At 33.7% G+C, this 21,396-nt stretch overlaps 1 protein-coding gene across 1 annotated transcript in view; it reads right to left on the bottom strand.

The window, feature by feature from the left end:
* Positions 1–5,819: 5,819 nt before the first annotated feature.
* Positions 5,820–21,396, bottom strand: part of LOC111699134 (disheveled-associated activator of morphogenesis 1) — a gene marked incomplete in the record, with an annotated part of 37,953 nt that continues 22,376 nt past the window's right edge. The window contains 12 exon segments of the mRNA XM_023469714.1: positions 5,820–6,709; positions 8,228–8,316; positions 8,395–8,406; positions 9,765–9,935; positions 11,619–11,706; positions 12,220–12,324; positions 13,772–13,833; positions 14,277–14,580; positions 15,453–15,614; positions 18,456–18,601; positions 19,512–19,538; positions 20,631–21,192. Coding sequence (XP_023325482.1) covers positions 6,532–6,709; positions 8,228–8,316; positions 8,395–8,406; positions 9,765–9,935; positions 11,619–11,706; positions 12,220–12,324; positions 13,772–13,833; positions 14,277–14,580; positions 15,453–15,614; positions 18,456–18,601; positions 19,512–19,538; positions 20,631–21,192 — 1,906 coding nt within the window.

The following is a 21,396-nucleotide window of genomic DNA, read 5'->3' as shown; positions in this document are numbered from 1 at the left end:
TTAAATTCTATAAAAAGAAATGATTTAACAAATTCTAAATCCAAACAGGATTAAATTCTATAAAAAGAAATGATTTAAGAAATCCTAAATCTAAACAGGATTAAAATTCTATCCAAAGAAATGATTTAACAAATTCTAAATAACAGGACTAAATTCTATAAAAAGAAATGATTTAAGAAATCCTAAATCTAAGCAGGATTAAAATTCTATCCAAAGAAATGATTTAACAAATTCTAAATCCAAACAGGATTAAATTCTATAAAAAGAAATGATTTAACAAATCCTAAATCTAATCAGGATCAAAATTCTATACAAAGAAGTGATTTAACAAATTCTAAATAACAGGATTAAATTCTATAAAAAGAAATGATTTAAGAAATCCTAAATCTAAGCAGGATTAAAATTCTATCCAAATAAATGATTTAACAAATCCTAAATCTAAACAGGATTAAATTCTATAAAAAGAAATGATTTAAGAAATCCTAAATCTAAACAGGATTAAATTCTATAAAAAGAAATGATTTAAAAAATCCTAAATCTAAGCAGGATTAAAATTCTATCCAAAGAAATGATTTAACAAATCCTAAATCTAAACAGGATTAAAATTCTATCCAAAGAAATGATTTAACAAATTCTAAATCTAAACAGGATTAGAATTTTGTAAAAAGAAATGATTTAACAAATGCAAAATCTAAACAGGATTAGAATTTTAACCATAGATAAAGATAGATTGCGCACAAGACGACATTTTTCATCTTGAAAGATATAAATGTACAGAGATGTTTTAAAGATATTCCTATTATATAGATTAACTAGGTCGGTTTTGAACATTGGCTGTTCTTATGCCATTGAGTACTTGTGGTGTACATGAGTTCTGTAGAGAAAAATTTAAGTTAGTTTAGTCCCTCTCATGTCCTTCTTCAGGTCTCGTCAATATGATATATTGCTCAGTAAAATATTGTATTTCAAATAGTTCCATTCCCGGAGTTATTATACACTCTATTATGAAATCCATTAAAAGACCAAACCACCCCGCTTATCATTGAAGTTCACTTTGACCCCTAGAAGTATGAGTTCGCGGACTTACAATTCTTGGTGATTTTGCGTACATAAGCTATCTTTGTTTATTTATTTATCTATGATTCTAACGAGAGAAATGATTTAAAAGTCCAGAATCTGAAAAGGATTTGAATTCTAACGTAAGATGACTAGGAGTACACGAACAGCACTTTTTGTTCCACCGTGAGGTCTAAAACATTGAGGTTATATATAGTTGACTTGGTGTGAGATTCACGTTTAGTCGTTTAAACATTATTAACATCATGTCAGAGAGAGTAAACTTGTATCATTGTATCATTGTATCCTTGTATCCTAGTATCCTTGTATCCTTGTATCCTTGTATCCTTGTATCCTTGTATCCTTGTACCCTTGTATCCTTGTATCCTTGTATCCTAGTATCCTTGTATCCTTGTATCCTTTTGTATCCTTGTATCCTTATCCTTGTATCCTTGTATCCTTGTGTCCTTGTGTCCTTGTATCCTTGTATTCTTGTATCCTTGTATCCTTGTATCCTTGTATCATTGTATTATTGTATCCTTGTACTCTTGTATCCTAGTCTTATATGTTGCTCCTTAAACTCCGTACATATCTTGTATCCTGGATCCTACGTCCTTCTAGTGTATGCAAGGTGTATATTGATACCTGAGAATAATAATTATTGATCCTGAGTCCTGGGACCTGAGCTAAGCCCAACCTAATACCAATTTATGGTCTGGGTGTAGGGATAGAAAGGTCATCCTAATGGTACAAATATACACATCCCATTAAACCTCATCAATTATCCAAACAAAAAGCATATTTGGCTTTGATTGAGACTACTTAATATTGGGTTTGAACAATCCTGATCCGAATCCATTTATTAACCTTCAATTCATCCTTTCATCCCTTCAAACCTTCGCTCTACACAAACACTTCATGTATTCATTCTTTCATCCCTTCAATTGTTCGCTCTACACTTTATACATTCATCCTTTCATCCCTTCAAACCTTCGCTCTACACAAACACTTCATGTATTCATTCTTTCATCCCTTCAATTGTTCGCTCTACACTTTATACATTCATCCTTTCATCCCTTCAAAGCTTCGCTCTACACAAACACTTTATGTATTCATACTTTCATCCCTTCAAGTCTTTACACTTTATACATTCATCCTTTCATCCCTTCAAAGCTTCGCTCTACACAAACACTTTATGTATTCATACTTTCATCCCTTCAAGTCTTTACACTTTATACATTCATCCTTTCATCCCTTCTACACTTTATACATTCATCCTTTCATCCCTTCAAACCTTCATTCTACACTTTATACATTCATCCTTTCATCCCTTCAAACCTTCATTCTACACTTTATACATTCACCCTTTCATCCCTTCAAACCTTCGCTCTACACAAACACTTTATGTATTCATTTTTTCATCCCTTCAATTCTTCGCTCTACACTTTATACATTCATCCTTTCATCCCTTAAACCTTCATTCTACACTTTATACATTCATCCTTTCATTCCTTCAAGTTTTCGCTCTACACTTACATTCATACTTTTATTCCTTCAAACAGTCATTATCTCTGCATTTAAAAATACACTTTGAAACACGCACCCTTTCTTTTACACTTTATATACCCGTCCTTTTATTCTTTTAAACATTTATTAGATGAATCATGAATCATCGTTCAAACATTCATTGTCACAAACACAAAATTTTATAATCCCTATATCTTTGTAACCTGATAGTGAAAACCTTTGATATTTTAAACTTATACTTTATAATTTCTAACACCGGGTTGCAAAGAATCGGAAGATTTGAGTATGTGGCAAAGTGGCAAAGTGGCAAAGACTCAATTCCGGTATATTTGTTTTGAAAGAAAAAATGTATTACTTTCTAAAAAGTCTTCCTATAGTTGGTAAGAAGGGTAAAATATGAATAATAATTCACATAAATACTTGATATTTGGTTTACTGGCAAACGAACACTGCATGTAGGGTACACACTTATCTGAACTGTACAATGTACATTTATACTCTCACGCAAAAATTATATCAACATTTTGTCAAATACTCATGTTTACCTATATTATACAAAAACGCGCTTTAGTTTTTATATAAATAAGTCTAAGGCTATACAAAAGTATAAGTGAGTAAGAAATGTAAAACTGAAGACCAAAAGGTTGTGTCACTTCAAAGTCGATTGATGCATAATTTTCATAGCTTTCTGGATCTCTGTAGGTCCAGGGTACAGTGTACAAGTACATGCACTCTAATCTCGAATCAGCGCTCTGGGCGATCGACATTGACGCCTGCAAACTAAATGTCCAAAACAGGGATAAATATATTTCCTATAAAACTCTGTACCCAGAGAACTCCAAGGACGGATCCTGGTGTATACAGTCTCCGGATCGACCGGGAGACGGATTGGAACATATCTGAACCCTGATGAACTGATGCCGGGAGCTGATCTCATTACAACCATGCTCCTGGTGTAAAATGAACAAAATATATTTATATCTTTTATTAGGTCGGTAATCACAGAGAGGGAGTACCCGGAGCATACTTAAACCCAACCTAAACCTACACAACTTGAGCATAAATAACATTATTCTACCACTTTACGCTCATTCCTAGCCAACCTGGCCACTCAGAACACAATTATTTAAATACGGAAGTTAGATTTTCGTAAGATGCCTAATTTTATTTAAATGTTTTTGAGATAGAAACCAGATTTTTGAGAATAAAAAAGAGAATTCTTATATTTAAATAATATTTAATATTTTGAGACACCCTTATCTACAGTCTACAGTCCTGTATTCTATTTATTTTGGCCACTTTGTCCGAAATTTTTTCCTCTGATTTTGCATCAAATTTTAAACTTCTACAAGGTTGACTACAAAGGTGAAGACTTTAGAGCCGACTGTACAGATTTTAAACTTCTACAAGGTTGACTACAAAGGTGAAGACTTTAGAGCCGACTGTACAGATTTTAAACTTCTACAAGGTTGACTACAAAGGTGAAGACTTTAGAGCCGACTGTACAGATTTTAAACTTCTACAAGGTTGACTACAAAGGTGAAGACTTTAGAGCCGACTGTACAGATTTTAAACTTCTACAAGGTTGACTACAAAGGTGAAGACTTTAGAGCCGACTGTACAGATTTTAAACTTCTACAAGGTTGACTACAAAGGTGAAGACTTTAGAGNGGGGTAGGAAAAGGTGAAATTGAAGAGAAATCTAATTAAAGAGACTGTAAACGCAATTTATTTATAGAGTAAAATGTCCGATTCACAATTATCAGAATAAAATACTTTTTATTATAGAAAAACGACGATATATTCCACATTACTAATTTCTGATAAAAGTATGTACAGTTGTGAATCGGACATGTCCCTCTACTACGGTGACAGTCCGTTTCAAGATGACGGATCAAACTGATGAGAAATTTTGGAGAAAAGAATGGTACACAAACTACACATGGCTAGTCGAAGGTAAAATATTATATAACGATAGAGTGCAAAGATAAATCTCTAAAACTAGGTAAATTTAATAGAACTAGGATTAGAAGTCGTTTTTAGCAATTTTCTCCTTATAGACGCAACAGATAGACGTAGGATTATTAGCGATCACCATCGACGTGAACCTATACCCTCCATTCATTTTTCGCGAACACTCCCTTTAAAATGAAAATGAAATACCAAATAATTTTACTTGCTTTCTTGTTAAGAAGCTTGTTCTATCTAGAACTGTTCTCATTGTATGAAGACAAGACATCAAACATCTAAAAAAACACTATTATTTTACTACAGTGTGTCCCAAAAACACTACTATTTTTCTTCAGTGTGTCCTAAAAGCACTACTGTTTTACTACAGTGTGTCCCAAAAAACACTGCTATTTTACTATAGCTTGTCCCAAAAACACTACTATTTTAGCACAGTGTGTCCCAAAAAACATTAGAATATATCTATATCGTCTTTTTTTGATGCGGCATTATTACATAAACACAATTTTAGTAGTACCCGGGATATGACAAATAAAAATTGAAACCACTAGTCTTGAGAAATCTAATATGTTGTTTACAATTTATACACCAAAACAATAGACGGGGATATTTATTAAAGAACAACAAAATTGCTTAAATGTTTTCTATCTTCATCAATTTTGGAAATAAAAAGAAGGCAAACTACATTTTTAAAAGCTCATTAGACGTACAACAGTAGCGTAAAAAATAGTTTTTTAAAGTCTAGACTTGATTATGCTAATTTTTATAATCCCACTTAGCAGATAAAATAAAACCTACTTTCAAGTATCTAGATACTATACCGGTACGCCTTGATGGAAGAAAATTTGAATCTGCGTAAAATTGCGTAGGCCTGGGTCGCGTATATTGCGTATATTCCTTGAATGTCTAGGGATATGAGTTTGGTTGGCTGACCCTGAATTTTGGACGAAATCTCAAACCTTTCAATTCACACTCCAGGTATATCAATATATAGACACCTACTCTCTCCCTACCATTTAGGTATTTAACGAAAAAATAGACAGTTTTTAATCTAAAATTTGATAAATTTGTCCCGCACAATTTTAAAACAATGTAAAGCAAAAAAAATCTAAATTATATTGAATTCCAGAAAAAACCCGGCGATTTTAACGCCATTGTTTCTTAGATAGTTTTACAAAGGATAAATAAAAATTATTTTGTCACCACATTTAAAATGTTTACTGATTTTATAATAAATCTATCTGAAACTCTTGTTCATATGATAACTGTTAGATTGACACGAAATTTATTAATGCAGTAATATTGTATAGACTACAATGATATGACTATATAACTAGCTAGGTTAGAGTACTATAAAGCATATGGCACACTTATCCTCTCACTCTTTATATTCCATCCTTGAAGGATATATGGGGCGATACAAGCGAGATACAAAAATGTAAAAAGATGAAAGGATTTCAAAGAACATTTATGCATGGTGGGAGGATGCACAGAAAGACGGGTTTATAGAGGAGTAAAGGTTCAAGGTTCATGAATCATAGGTTCAGTTTCACATTGGATCCAGGTTATGCATATATACTAATGAATTTATGCTAATAGGTCCGAGATTTAGCAGGCGTAATGCATTCAAGGTTTAGAGCAGATGAGGAGACGTAAACTTCCTCCCATAATACTGGGATTAGAAGATGAAGATTTGATATTTCTACAGGTTTAATTCAGATCTAATCACAGGCAGTTACAAGTGCTGGGGACTCAGGGCAACAACAGTCATTGGTAGAATTGCCTTCTCCGGGTACTAGCAATCATTGGTAGAAAGTAAGGCTCCAGGTACCAAAAATCATTAGTAGAATTGACAACTCCGGGTACAAGAAATAGAAAGAAAGGCTCTGGGTACCAGCACTGATTGGTAGAATTGACAACCCCGGGTATCAGCAATCACTGATAGAAATGAAGGCTCCAGATGTCAGATTAATCAATTGCTCAGTTCAATATTCTCTCTTTACTCCTCTCCCTGAGAAAGGATTCCATTCTCTCAACCCTTGGCGGAGAGGTTCGGAGCTTCCTGTTTCTCTTGAACTTATCCATGTTCTCTCCGAACACGTCCCCGGTCCGTAGAGCACTGATCAGATCATCGAATTCAGTCTGGTCCTCCATTTTCCTACAAAAAATGAGAATTAAATTTATAGCTAAAAACCATGCAGCTTTTATTGTCTCCAACGTAATGTATTAAAAAATTGATATACATATATACAGTGATAAATAGAAAACTCTGTAATAGGAAAACTACTTTTAGACTCATGTTATGAATTTGAATAGTCCAATTAGCATGGGATCCAGCAATTGTGCAGTATAAACAGACCCATTTCACTTAATTAGTGATTTAATAAGTAAGCAGTAAAAATTTGCTTTGTAACAACATCAAATACACTTAAGTATTGCTAAAAAATCGCCCTCCTATTCCGGAGACTTTTGGGTATCACTGAATATATATTCATATGGTTTCATTCTTTGTAATACATTATGTCTAGGACATGTGTCTTACTTTTGTGTTAAAACAGTGTGTTTGTCTAACATTTGTATACTCTGTCTAGTGTGTTTGTCTAACATTTGTATACTCTGTCTAGTGTGTTTGTCTAATATTTGTATACTCTGTCTAGTGTGTTTGTCTAACATTTGTATACTCTGTCTAGTGTGTTTGTCTAATATTTGTATACTCTGTCTAGTGTGTTTGTCTAACATTTGTATACTCTGTCTAGTGTGTTTGTCTAATATTTGTATACTCTGTCTATAATTTCTATAATGTTTAATAAACTTAAATGGATAATAAATTGAAGCCTATTATTAAACTGAAAGTTCACGCCCACATTGATAGGAAAATACACGCACACACAATCCTCATTCATTCATTAATTCATTAATATTCATTCATTCATGGCCTTCTACTCAATCAAACAACCATTCAACACTATATCCTTGCTTCCTGCTGTAACATACAGTCATTCATTAACATGGTTTATTCATTAACATGGTTTCATCCATCCTTTAACATATTCACTAACATGGTTTCATCCATCCTTTAACATATTCACTAACATGGTTTCATCCATCCTTTAACATATAAATTAACATGTTTTCATTTATTCATTAAAACATTAATCTTCATGGTTTCATTTATTCATTAACATATTCACTATCATGGTTTCATTCATTTATTAACATATTTATCGTCAAATTCATTAACCTGGTTTCATTAATACATTAAGATATTCATTATCATGGTTTCATTAAAACATTCCTAATCCATTTCCACATTCATTATCATGATTTCATTAATTCATTCCTAATTCATTTACACATTTGTTATCATGGTTTAGTTAAAACATTCTTCATTCATTAACACATTAATTATCATGGTTATATTAAAACATTCTTAATTCATTTACACATTAATTATCATGGTTCATTAACACATTTACAATTTCATCCCAATATTCATCCATACCTATACCTTTATCATCCATTTTTCATGAAAAATTCATTAAGTCGTCAATGATTATATAATTTTATTCATCCTACCCTTGACAAAGATCTCACTGTAAACTCCGGTTCATTTTAAGTACCGGGCCGACTTTTAAGAAGCAAGATCAATCTTTCTAGGGAGATTTTAGTGACCTACCCATTGTTTAAGCTGGTTGGTTGGACGGGTTGACCATTCGCCATCCTACTCGCGTTACTCTTCTTACGCTCCAGTGTACGCATGCGCATCTACAAAAAACCGGTTAAAATGATTTTTTGTAATCGTTAAATTCTAAAAAATATTGAACATTTATATATTTTGCTTACCGTACTTTTCCTCTAAAGCATGAAATAAAATTTTTAAAAAAATTAGTAAAGGCTTTTTATCATCATTTTTATTCAATTATTTTTTTATAGATCTCTCTTTGACTTTATAAGTTTTGATTCATTTTTTTACTCTAAATGCAAAAAATGACTCATATTTTCTGATTCCCCCTGTATGCTATGAATATGCTAGGTCACGGTCAGTTTATAATTTAGAACCTTGTTTGTATTTAACCAGAGTTTTGAATGGGTCCTATTTGTTCTAAATGTACGCTAAAGTATCCTTGAACGGGTTCGGGTTTAAAGGGACTATATACACAATTTTAAATGACCCTCCATGTATAGAGTGGCATGTTCGATTCACAACGGTACCCTTTCAACCTTTAATTGATAAAAGTTGAGGGAGCTATCCCTTTTTTTCTATCTAAAAATGTTTATTTTCAATTGAGGTTTTATATACGATAAAAGAAAAAAGATAGTTGTCAGAATTCGATACTTTTCATAAGTCAGCAAACACGATATCTATTTCATTGTTGCTTCAATTAACGTTTCATTGGAACCGTTGTGAATCCGACATGCCATTCTCTATAAACCGAGGGTTACTTGAAATGACGTGAACAGTTCCTTTATATAATGAGGATATAGGTTCAATATATGTAAAGTGTTCTCCGAACCACCAACCATTCATATTCAAAAATTTAAATATCCCAACCAACCAATTATGCCAAAAACAGTTTAGACAGTATCCGAAGCAAGATTTGAAACAAGAAGAGGTCAGGGTTAAAATTTGAATAAAGTTAAAATTATGAATATTTTAATCTCACGAATATACATATTTAATTTGAAGGAAGAAAGATGTCAAAACCCCACATTTTTACTTTCATTGGGACAAAGAGAAACTAAATATTTTTTTTGTGTTGACGGCTAAAAATCTATCCCATTTTTTCCAACTATGTAAACTACCAGAATCCTCATACCTATCCTCTAAAATAAAATTTGTCTACTCCAACCTAATCCAGTATCTTACACCCATGTACTCCAACCTACCCTGGTATTATACTCTTCTGTACTCCAACCTACTCTGGTATCCTACTCCCCGGTACTACAACCTACCCTGGTATCCTATTCTCCTCTTCAACAACATACACTACTCCCCAGTACTCCAACATATACTGGTATTCTACTCCCTGTACTCCAACCTACCCTGATATTGTACATAACTGTTTATTCTGTAGTTAAAGATTGCATATCTATTCATCTACCATACAAGGAGGGAAAAGATTGGATAGATTGTATATCTTCAGAAATACAATTATTGTAAGACAAATGTGGAAATGTCTGTGTTTAACAATGTCTGTATGTTAAAAGATTACCTCCTGATGTTGTTTGGCAATCTTCTCTTCTTCTTCCTTCTTCTTCTTGGCGTTGTCGTTATCCTGCCTGGCGTCCTGGAAGCATGTGATGAAGTGGTCGAAGATACCAAAGAACTCGTCGCTCTGTGTGACAGCTGGATCCTCACAGAACAGACGACAAACTCGGTCGAACTAAAGATTATGAACATATGAGTCGACAAATTTACGTCAGAAAATACAGTTAAACCGCGCTAGGGATGAAATCGTGCTCAAACTTTTTGCTTCACTTGTTTTCAAATGATTTGAAACAAGAGAAATTTAGGATTTAATCGAGCAGAAAAAGATGTATTTTAAAATATATGGTTTTCGATGAAAATTGAGAGGGAAAAAATATGATCAAGATCATCCGATTTCAAGTTTCATCAGGATCCATAGATCAAAACTTGAATATCCCAGTATAGATGGATTGGGACTTGTGGATATTCTAACCTATATCAGGATCTAAATAAATATCCTAGATACAACAACAGGACCTATTTAAAGTGTAGATATCCTATATCTGTCTAGAATACACCAGTAGGACCTATATAGGTATCCTATATCCTAGGATACAACACTATCACCTTGACTGTCTAGGATATAACACCAGGATTTACATAGATATCTTATATCTGTCTAGGATATAACACTTGGATCTACATAGATATCCTAGACCTTCACAGATATCCTATATATGTCTAGGATACAACACTAACACCTTCACAGATGTCATAGATCTGTTTAAGATATAACATTAGGACGGACCTATATAGATATCCTCGATCTTTCTAGGATATAACACCTGGATCTACACAGATATCCTAGATCTGTCCAGGATATACCACCTGGATCTACACAGATATCCTAGATCTGTCCAGGATATAACACCTGGATCTACACAGATATCCTAGATCTTTCTAGGATATAACACCTGGATCTACACAGATATCCTAGATCTTTCCAGGATATAACACCTGGATCTACACAGATATCCTATATCTGTCCAGGATATAACACCTGGATCTACACAGATATCCTATATCTGTCCAGGATATAACACATGGATCTATATAGATATCCTAGATCTGTCTAGGATATAACACCTGGATCTATATACATATCCCACATCTGTCTGGGACCTAAATAAATGTCCTAGATCTGGCTAGGACCTATATATAGATATCCTATATCTGTCTAGGACCTATATATAGATATCCTAGATCTGTCTAGGACCTATAAATAGATGTCCTAGATCTGTCTAGGACCTATATGTAGATATCCCAGATCTGTCTAGGACCTATATGTAGATATCATAGATCTGTCTAGGACCTATATGTAGATATCCTAGTTCTGTCTAGGACCTATATGTAGATATCCTAGTTCTGTCTAGGACCTATATGTAGATATCCTAGTTCTGTCTAGGACCTATATTTAGATATCCTAGATCTGTCTAGGACCTTTATTTAGATATCCTAGATCTGTTTAGGACCTATATATAGATATCCTAGATCTGTCTAGGTCTTATATTTAGATGTCCTAGATCTGTCTTCTGTCTACGCATGAAGAGGGTCTGCAAGGATTGATTAGATTAACGTCGTGATATTTCCAGCTGAGGTTCAGGGATACGTTTAACTGTTTTAATAAAGGGCAACCTTCCTTCTCTACTCTTCCTTCTTTAAATCCGACCATTTTCTTCTTTTCTTTGACTTTCCCTTTCTCAGACATTTACCATGTTACTTCAGCTTACTTTCTAATCTTTTTCTTACTTTTCTTTCTAGACACCTAAATTTAAAACACATTTAGCTCATTTTCTGTTTATTTGAAAAATCAACTTACCCTAGATTTCATATCTGTGAAAAGATCTTCCATCTCTGCCAGTCTTACACTCCCCATACTAACAAACTCCTTCATGACAGGGAGGTACCTAAATATATATATATATATATATATATATATATATATATGTATATAGGTTAACAACAGATTTTCTAGGTTTGTGATTTTAGATTTTTTAGGTAGGTTATTGGATATTTGTAAGGTTTAAAAAAATTTAGATTGGTAAGTAGCTAGGTATACCTAGATAGGTACGAAGCTAGGTAGCTAGTTATAGGCATGAAGGTAGGCAGGTAGATATCTATCTAGGTAGGTGGGTATGGGTATAGGTAATTATTTTGGTAAGTAGGTAGATACTAGGTAGATAGGAAGGCAGGTAGTTAGATATTTAGCTAGATGTAGGTAAGCAGTTAGGTATAGGCAGGTAGGTCAGTAAGATAAGTAGGTAGGTAGCTTGGTATAGCAAGGAAGGTAGATAGAAAGATTCTTAGGTACGTAGGTAGGTAGGTAGCTGAATATATAACTAGACATGAGTAGGTTGGTAGGTAGGTGAGTAGGTAGGGTAAAAGTAGTTGTAAATCTTTGATATAAAGAACATATGTACCTGTCTCCTGAAAGGACTTGCTGCCCTCTGTAGAACTCCAACTCCCTCTCAACCTCCTTCATCCCGACTCTCAACAGGTTCATATCCTTCTCCAGCTCCTTCATACTGAACAAAGGATTTGAGTCTTTGTCACAAACTCTGATTTTCTAATTCCTATATCTTTGTAATCCAATGTTGTAGACATTTGACATTTCAAACTATGACTTCTGTTAGATTAAATAATATAAGTTTGAAATATCAAAGGTTTATGATATAGGGTTCAAAAGATATAGGGATTAGAAAATCAGAATTTGTTGCAAGGACTCAATTCCTTTGATTAAAGAAAATAAATAAATTCACGGAGTCATAGATTATAAACAGCTATGAGATTGGAAATGCTGAAATATATGCAAGGAACTATATGTATTCTTCTTCCCAAATTTAAGGTTAGGTTACGCCTTCTGGGGCGCAGCAGGCTGCAATGGGGAATGGGGCTCTGCGGCATGGATGGGCTAGGATGGGCTGAGCGCTGCGTCTAGAACATGATCATTGATTTAAACAAGAAGTATGCACTTGCGTGGGGTATGTCTAATTTTTATGAAGACCAAAAAATAAACAATGCATGTTTTAGAATATTCAGCAAATCCAGCATTTATGTCCACTCCATTCTTGTTTAAACATTTCCAGAAAAGGGAGTCTTTGCCACAGACTCTGACTTTCTAATCTTTTTATCTTTGCAACCCAATGTCAAAACCATTAGATATTCCAAACCACAAATTCTATTAGATCAAATAATCTAAGTTTGAAACATCAGAGGCTTAGACAAAAAGGTTGCAAAGATATAGGGATTAGAAAATTTCAGTTTGTGGCAAAGACTCAATTCCTTTGTAACCTCACAGGAATCCTCAAATTCACTGTACAATCAGTATCTAATCCATGATCTAATTAAAACAATCAAATCCGAAAAAAGTGATGGTAAAGTTGTGTCGAATAAGAATATTTTAGTTAAATTTGTTAAAAATGCAAAATGACAACATTCTTATTTCTCAGACCCCTACTTGGCAAGATTATTAAATGCAACAAGGAATTTAAAATTATCTTTAAATCTGATAAAGCACGCGATGATAAGACAGAAAAAAAGCAATTCATAGATTTCAGTGCAACATTGAACTTAATTGCACTGGCGCGAAGGAATGTGGTTCAGTGTGAAATAAAATACATCAACCTTATATTAAGGTCGAAACTTTTTCTATTTTTTTTTCTTCAAATCTGAGAATTATTTGAAATCAAAATTTATCAGAACAATAAAAGAAAAATCCATTTATTGCCAATTTGTCGTCTGTTTGTTTTCATCCAATAACTTCATATCGGCTGAACCGATAGGACCCAAATTTAAACAGGGCCTTACATGACCCTAGGGTATGTTTATGTACGTCAAAAATTTTTAAAATATGCCTCAAAAATGTTAATTTAAAATTTTTCGGAAATTTAATCCTTTAAAATCAAAAATCTTTGAAATTATTATTTTGTTCTGTAAAAAACGGTTTCGGATTAGGAGCAAAAATGTACTTACTTCACTTTTGCTGCATCTTTAATGTGGGGTAGGTCCGCCTCCAAAAATAAGCAGTCTCTGAACTGAAATCAAATTTTGATTCAAAAATCTAATTATAATCGATATCATCATTTTTTTGCAATAACTGTTACTTAATATGTTCGAAACGTTTCAATTTTACATTATTTTACTTTTGTTATGGTTAGATTTACTAAATTTTGAAAAAACATTTTTTTACATCTATTACCTTTCAATTTTTTTTTCTAATTGTTGATAAAGGAACTGAGTTTTTGCCACAAACTCTAAATTTCTAATCCCTATATCTTTGCAGCCTGATGGTGAAACTCTTTGATATTTACAAATTTAATTATTTGATATAACAGAATTCAAAGTTTGAAAAAAACAAAAGTCTAAGTTGGGTTGCAAAGATATGAGGTTTTAAAAATTAGAGTTTATGGCAAAAACTGATTTCCTTTGGTTTAAATATTTTTATACTTTTTGATTTTATATTAACTAATAATCATACCTTGTGCTCACAAGTATCTGCCATAAAGTGAAGAAGAGTGATATTCTTGTTACAGCTGGATTTAGTATCAGCTATCCTCGTCAAACTATTCAGTTTAAACCCTAGAGCATTCCCTCTCTGGCCCCTGTTCATATAGTTACCAAAGGCCAGGATCAGCTCCAACATCTTCCTGAGTCTCTTGCTCCTCTGAACCTCCTTGCTTCCCTCGAGGACGGCCTGGATCTTGGGCCTGATCTCAGCCAGGAGGATGTTAAACTTCTTCTTGTAGTGGAGGGTCCGTAATCTCTGCTCATAGTGAGTGATCCTAAACAAGAGGAGTAGGAGTAATCTTAGGATTAAACATATTAAAGGATAAAACATGGGATAGGATTACATAACTAGTAGGGCTAAACATGGATTAAAAGTAGAACATAGAGTAGAATTTAACATAGAGTATAATAAAACATAGATTAGAATTAAACATAGATTAGAATTAAACATAGAGTAGGATTAAACATAGAGTAGGATTAAACATAGAGTAGGATTAAATATAGAGTAGGATTAAACATGGAGTAAAAAACAAAGAGGAGGATTAAACACAAAGTAAGATTCATCATGAAGTAAACAAAACACGGAGTAGGATTAGACATAGGGTAGGTTTCAACATGGAGTATAATTAAACATAGAGTAGGATTAAACATAGAGTAGGATTAAGCGTAGAGTTAGAAGGATTAATTATAGGATTATAACGGGGGAATATTGAACATATATCAAGTAGGATTTAGATAAAAGAGAAGAAGTATACAAAAATATGGATTACAATTTTAAAAACATGAAAAGTATCATATATGAATTAAAACAGGAAAAGTATCATATATGAATTAAAACAGGAAAAGTATCATATATGAATTAAAACAGGATTAAGGTAGGAGTAGGGCCAAAGAAAGGGTTTAAAATCGTGTCTAGATTAAGGCGTACCAGTCACAATTAATCATAAAGTAGTTCTTGTGCTAAACTTTCAAATATTCCACTACTTATATATATATATATATATATATTTTGCAGCGAGTATTGCATACTCTTCTTGTGGGCTTAAGTCACGGCTTTGAAACTGTTTATAAAGATACAGAACAAAGGATTGGATAATGCCAGAGCCAGGCAACAAAAAACATAAAATCTTCTTTTATTAATCCTTACTTTGAAAGTTCGAAAAGAAAACGATCAGCGCGAGCAAGATGGTCGATCTCCTCGGCGTGCTCGTCCAAGAGTGCGCGCTCCTCCGGTGATGGTGTGAACTTGAGCATCTGCTCAACCATATCAACTGGAAATTGATCTCGAGCGTCCATCGTCATAATTGCTCTAAAACAATAAATATTAGATTATGAATATTTAATTTTACGTCAAAACCTGTAGTCTATAAACAGAGCACTTCTACTGTGGAGAATTTTACTCCCCTTTCTTCACTCCCCTTTAACCTGAAGTTTACTCCCCTAATCCTTAATCCCTGCATCAATATTTGCTCCAAGAGCCAAGAAAAATCTGCTCAATGTGGATCTCTCACCCGGTCAATAAGTTTTTCAAGAATCTGCATTCAGCGCACACACCCCCCCCCCCTCCCAACTTTTCAATTTCATCATATTCTAAGCCAGAAAAACACGAACCTAAAAATAAAGCCCCCCCTTCCCCCTTCCCCCCCTTCTCACTCATTTATGGTATATGGAGTGGAAATCAGTTCCGCCCAATGTATAGTTGAAAACATGAAAGGTTGAGACAAGGTTTAACTCCAGGTAGGATTAGAGTACTGCACATTATAGGATCATGTTTGCACACTCTGTAAAGGGTGGAGATATGCGAATTGTCTAGGGCGTAACCAACGGGCGGAGTTGGCTGTAAACCGTACATAAGGTCAGGGGCGGAACAAATCTAATTCATGGAGAGTTAGAGGCATAATCAAATCTTTAAATAAAAAAGTTTAAAATTAATCCAACTACTGACACCTGTTAAACCCAACTAGAATTGGAAGGACGGGAGATTATAATGATTAATTACTATTTTAAGGTCATGTCTTCCTTATTTTGATTGTTGTTTCTTTAACTATCATCATTATTTTATTACGATGAGGTAATTACACCAATTAAATCAATTAAATCAATTAAATTAATTAAAATAATACATGAAAGAAGAAAAGAAAGGAAGCTATATAATCAAACAAGGGCGTATGATGTACAAATTATATAAAAACAGAATACATTTTAATGAATGAAAATGTAGGTGACACAATGTATAACACCCTGTTATGGCATAATTAAGAGGTGTGTCGAGGGTAGGGGCGTGGTCCCCAACATTCTTGCTCTCGGCCTTGCAGCGTTGCTAAAACCATTCGCTACGCAGAATTATGAGTTTGCTTCTAGCTTCTAAACACTGTAAACTTTTTGCGGAAACATTTTTGTCCCAAAGTGAAGTAAAGTAAACCAGTTCTAGTTACAACAAGCCTGAAAACTCAAGGGTCTCTAGAGAAATATCATAGGACTTAAAGGGGGGGGGGGAGTTCAGAGTTTGTTATCAAGTTGTAACCATAAAACTGTGAAAAGATTGTCGTCAATGTTCTTTCTTTGAATTCAGAAGAGGATTTTGTAATTCGTAATTGATTGTTACAACTAATATATTTCTAAAAACATCTCTGCAAATAAATCAATTACAAAGGAATTGAGTCTTTGCCACAAACTCAAATTTTCCAATACCAATACCTTTGCAACCTGATGGTGTATTATTTGATCTAACAGAACTTATGGTTTGAAATGTCTCAGTTCTACGACATTGGGTTGCAAAGGTATAGGGATTAGAAATAAGAGTTTGTTGCAAAGATTCAATTCCTTTCAAAATCCTCTGAAAAATAAAGATATTAGATGAACGTTCCAATGTTTTCCTTTAATACAATAGTATCTCCTTTGATAGTTAATCTAAGAACAAAGATGTTCTTAAATTAATATATTTCAAATAGTACTTTTTCTGAATATGTGTCAAAAATAAAAAAGGGTGTTAAGATTTTATAATTACACATAATTATCCTTTTATATCCGAGTAAATCGTCATAATTGTTCACGATTTCAAATTAAACAAAACAAGAAAAATAACAAAAACCTGTTCCTAGGATTATGACAAGAGAGGGAGATGGTTGAACATCAAGAATTCAATAAATTAACAACACAAATAAGAACACAAATTAAATAATGTTAAACCCAATAACTTAACTTACTCTTTCAAACCCCAGGAAAGTAAACCCAGCTCTGCACTAAACTCATAAACCAGAAACTATAACCTGCTCTATACTAAACCCAGAAACATAAACCTGCTCTACAATAAACCCAGAAGCTAAAATCTACTTTGCGCTAAACCCAGAAACTTAAACATGCTCTACAATAAACCTAGAAACTAAAATCTACTCTGCACTAAACCCAGAAACTAAAACCTGCTCTACAATAAACCTAGAAACTTACATGCTCTACAATAAACCCAGAAACTAAAATCTACTCTGCACTAAACCCATAAAGTAAATCCTGCCCTATACTAAACCCATAAACTAAAGCTTGCTCTACAATAAACCCAGAAACTAAAACCTGCTCTACAATAAACCCAGAAACTAAACCTGCTCTATGCTAAACCCAGAAACTAAAACTTGCTCTACAATAAACCCAGAAACTAAAACCTGCTCTACATTAAACCCAGAAACTAAACCTGCTCTATGCTAAACCCAGAAACTAAAACTTGCTCTACAATAAACCCAGAAACTAAAACCTGCTCTACAATAAACCCAGAAACACTAATCTGCTCTTTACTAAACCCAGAAACTACAACTTGCTCTACAATAAACCCAGAAACTCAAACCTGCTCTATACTAAACCCAGAAACTAAATCTGCTCTATACTAAACCCAGAAACTAAATCTGCTCTGCACTAAACCCAGAAACTAAAACCTGGTCTGTACTTACCCCAAAATTAAACGAACTCTCTTCCTGCATATCTCTACAGATCTGGTTTAAATATCAAACTAAAGTGCTAAACTCTAAATCATGCTTCCCATATCATTCTTTATCATGCTAAACACCTTCCTCTATACTTTTAAAAATGGCACTGCGGATTATTTTACTTTTCTGTTGTAAATCGAGTAAACTGATTTTTTTACTTGAAAAAAAAAACTTACTTCGATATTTCGTCGTTTGAAAGTTTAAGTTTTGAGAGTAGAATGGTGCAGTTCTGCGCTCTCCTGCTGTCTATAACGGAGATTATCTTTGCTCTGCGTCCCATGGTTCCCAGGTACCGGAGATCCTCGATCGAACCCTCAACAGACTGAAACCAAAAGAATGTTCTCTAATTTTGTATTTTATAATACAAAAGCTGCGGTGGGAGAATTAATGAAGTGATAATTAGGCATAAAACTGGAACTAAAATTGAATTTCCAGAATGCCTACATACACTCCACGGTAAACTAAAGGTACTGTTTAAATGTCTACATACACTCCACGGTAAACTAAAGGTACTGGTTAAATGTCTACATACACTCCACGGTAAACTAAAGGTACTGGTTAAATGCCTACATACACTCCACGGTAAACTAAAGGTACTGGTTAAATGCCTACATACACTCCACGGTAAACTAAAGGTTCTGGTTAAATGTCTACATACACTCCACGGTAAACTAAAGGTAATTTTTAAATGTCTACTGAGTCTTAACTTTAGAAACCATTTTTACCCATTTTTCGTATTTATTATTTTATACTTTTTGTCAGGCGATGCATTTTAAATATTTAAGTATTTTTCGTTATATTTAACGAATTTTGAATAAGAGTACAAAATATGACTGAAAATGGTTCAACTTCGTTGTGGTTAGTTTGACGTGACTAGATATAAACCCAACATGTGTTATACTCCATACAGATGTAACTTTGTAATAATCTGATATGTTTAAACGGATTTAAAAATAAACAACTAAAGTAAACGAGAAAAGCAATAAAAATGCACAAATATATAACACGCGAGCAAAATGAAGCAGACTTCAAAAATATTTTTCAGTTAATTAAGTTTAGTTTCCTTCCAAGATTTATAAAACAAAAAGAATTAAAATAAAATAAACAGATTTTTAAATATGATAACAAAATCTCTATACCACATTAACAGAAGAAACTCATGCAAAACATTAAAAACACAAAACATTAAATTAAATTCCGGAAAAAATGGTAAAAAGAATGACATAAATTACCTTAAAACCTTCCTCACTGCCACCCGACTGTGACAAAAAGAGAAGTTTTTTAATTTATTTAAATTCAAAGGCCGGGATGTTTTGTTCACAAATTCCGTTTAAAATAACCATTTCAAGGTTAGGGTTAAACTTGTTGTTTCAAGTTCTTGCAGTATTTTTGTTAAGTTTTTATGGTTAATTTATTTTTATTACAGTGTTGAAATGTTGAGAAAATTTTTAATATCTCATTTTTATGTAGTAATTGTATTGGTTGGAAAACTTTTGTATATGATTGTCAACCATTAACATTAAGACCCCCCCCCCTCCATGTAATGTCGTCTTCAACCTAAAAGCTCCTCTCGGAGACGAGAAACCAAACCAAACAATTTCAGCCCGCTTTTTTCCTTTGTTCTCCGACAACGGAGTATAAACGTTTATTAATTGTGAACCACTTCAAAGTTAAGCAAGAGTATTTTCATATAAAGATTAGTGACCTTCCTCAACATTTAATTGTTACTCTTTTCAGAAGTTTTAATGTTTAAAAAGCGTCTTAGGACTTTTCGACAGTTAACCCACAAATAAGCAAATAGATCGTAAGAATCTTTTCATTATAAATTTGTAAACCCTTGTAATAATTATTTATCATTATTCATTTCATTTTTTTTTAGGAAATAAAGAGTTTTCTGCATTATCGATTTTGATTTGAGGGTTATTCCTTGTCTATCTGTTCATCGTCAGAATCTTGTGCCTTAGCGACAACAATGATACCTTTGCTTCCAGATTCAGTTGTAGGGCTGTTAATCGACTTTACAACTTTTAGAGAGGAAAATTTTTGAAAATTAAAAGGTTTTCAAGTACAAAGGTTTCCTTAACTCACTTGGAACCAAAAATTTGTGGAACAATTGTTGTGTTCATTCTTTCTTTAATTATAAGCGATGCTATAATTTTTTTAACTGATATATATATGTCCACCGATTTTTAGAAACAATCAGTTACAAGATATAGAATAATTAGCGACATTTTATTCTAAAATGAAGGAAAGAAAACGCCGACGCTGAATAGACATATTTACATAATCATTGACTTGGCCAGTACACTTGAAGAAAAAGTTACTTCAGCCATGAAAGCAAAAAAAATTACCATAATGCCATTTTTCTGGTAGGCTGAAAACAGACGATCCACTTCAGCCAGATCCAGCTGTTTGTACAATTTGGAATCGTCCAAATCTGTCCAAATCGTCCCTTGGACTTTACACTCCGGAAGCTTGGACCAGTTGAAAGATTTTAGAGGATTTGAGGGTTGGGGAACACATTTCCGAATAATCTGTCTCAACTGTTCCGTCTCGGATTGACTAGAGTTGACTCCATTTAGCATAGGTGGGGGCGGAGGCCCCGGGGGCATAGGTGGAGGCGGAGCTGCCGGGGGCGGAGGCGGGGGCATCATTGGGCTTATTAGTTTAATATCTGCGACAGATCTAGTTTCTACGGCGGACAGTCTTTGTTTGGTTTCATTGTGACAGAGAACTTCGGTTTCAAGTTTCTCTCTCGTTCTCGCCAGGTTGGCCTCCAGATCCTCCTTCTCCTGGAGCTTGAGGTCTATCTCCTGCTCCTTCTTGGAGAGATTGGTGGCGAGGTCCTGGTTCTCCTTCTCTAGTTCCTCGGCTCGGGTTCTCGCCTGTAAAATCTCTTCTTCACGAGCCAACCTAAAGAAATATTTATATTTTACTTTTTTATTTAGAATTTAATTTTTCAATGACGCGACAAAATAGGGATTGAGACGATGATTTGAATGCATTTAGGAGAAAAAAGTAATGAAACCCTTTTATGTCTTAAATGGCAAATGTTACGGTAGTCTTCTCTAAGCATTCTTAAAACGTTGCCCCCAACACTAACCGTGCACCTAACCC

This window comes from Eurytemora carolleeae, unplaced genomic scaffold (genome assembly GCF_000591075.1).
Source record: "Eurytemora carolleeae unplaced genomic scaffold, Eaff_2.0 scaffold37, whole genome shotgun sequence".
In the NCBI taxonomy this organism is placed as follows: Eukaryota; Metazoa; Arthropoda; class Copepoda; order Calanoida; family Temoridae; genus Eurytemora; species Eurytemora carolleeae.
This window is presented reverse-complemented; position numbering and strand designations above follow the sequence as displayed.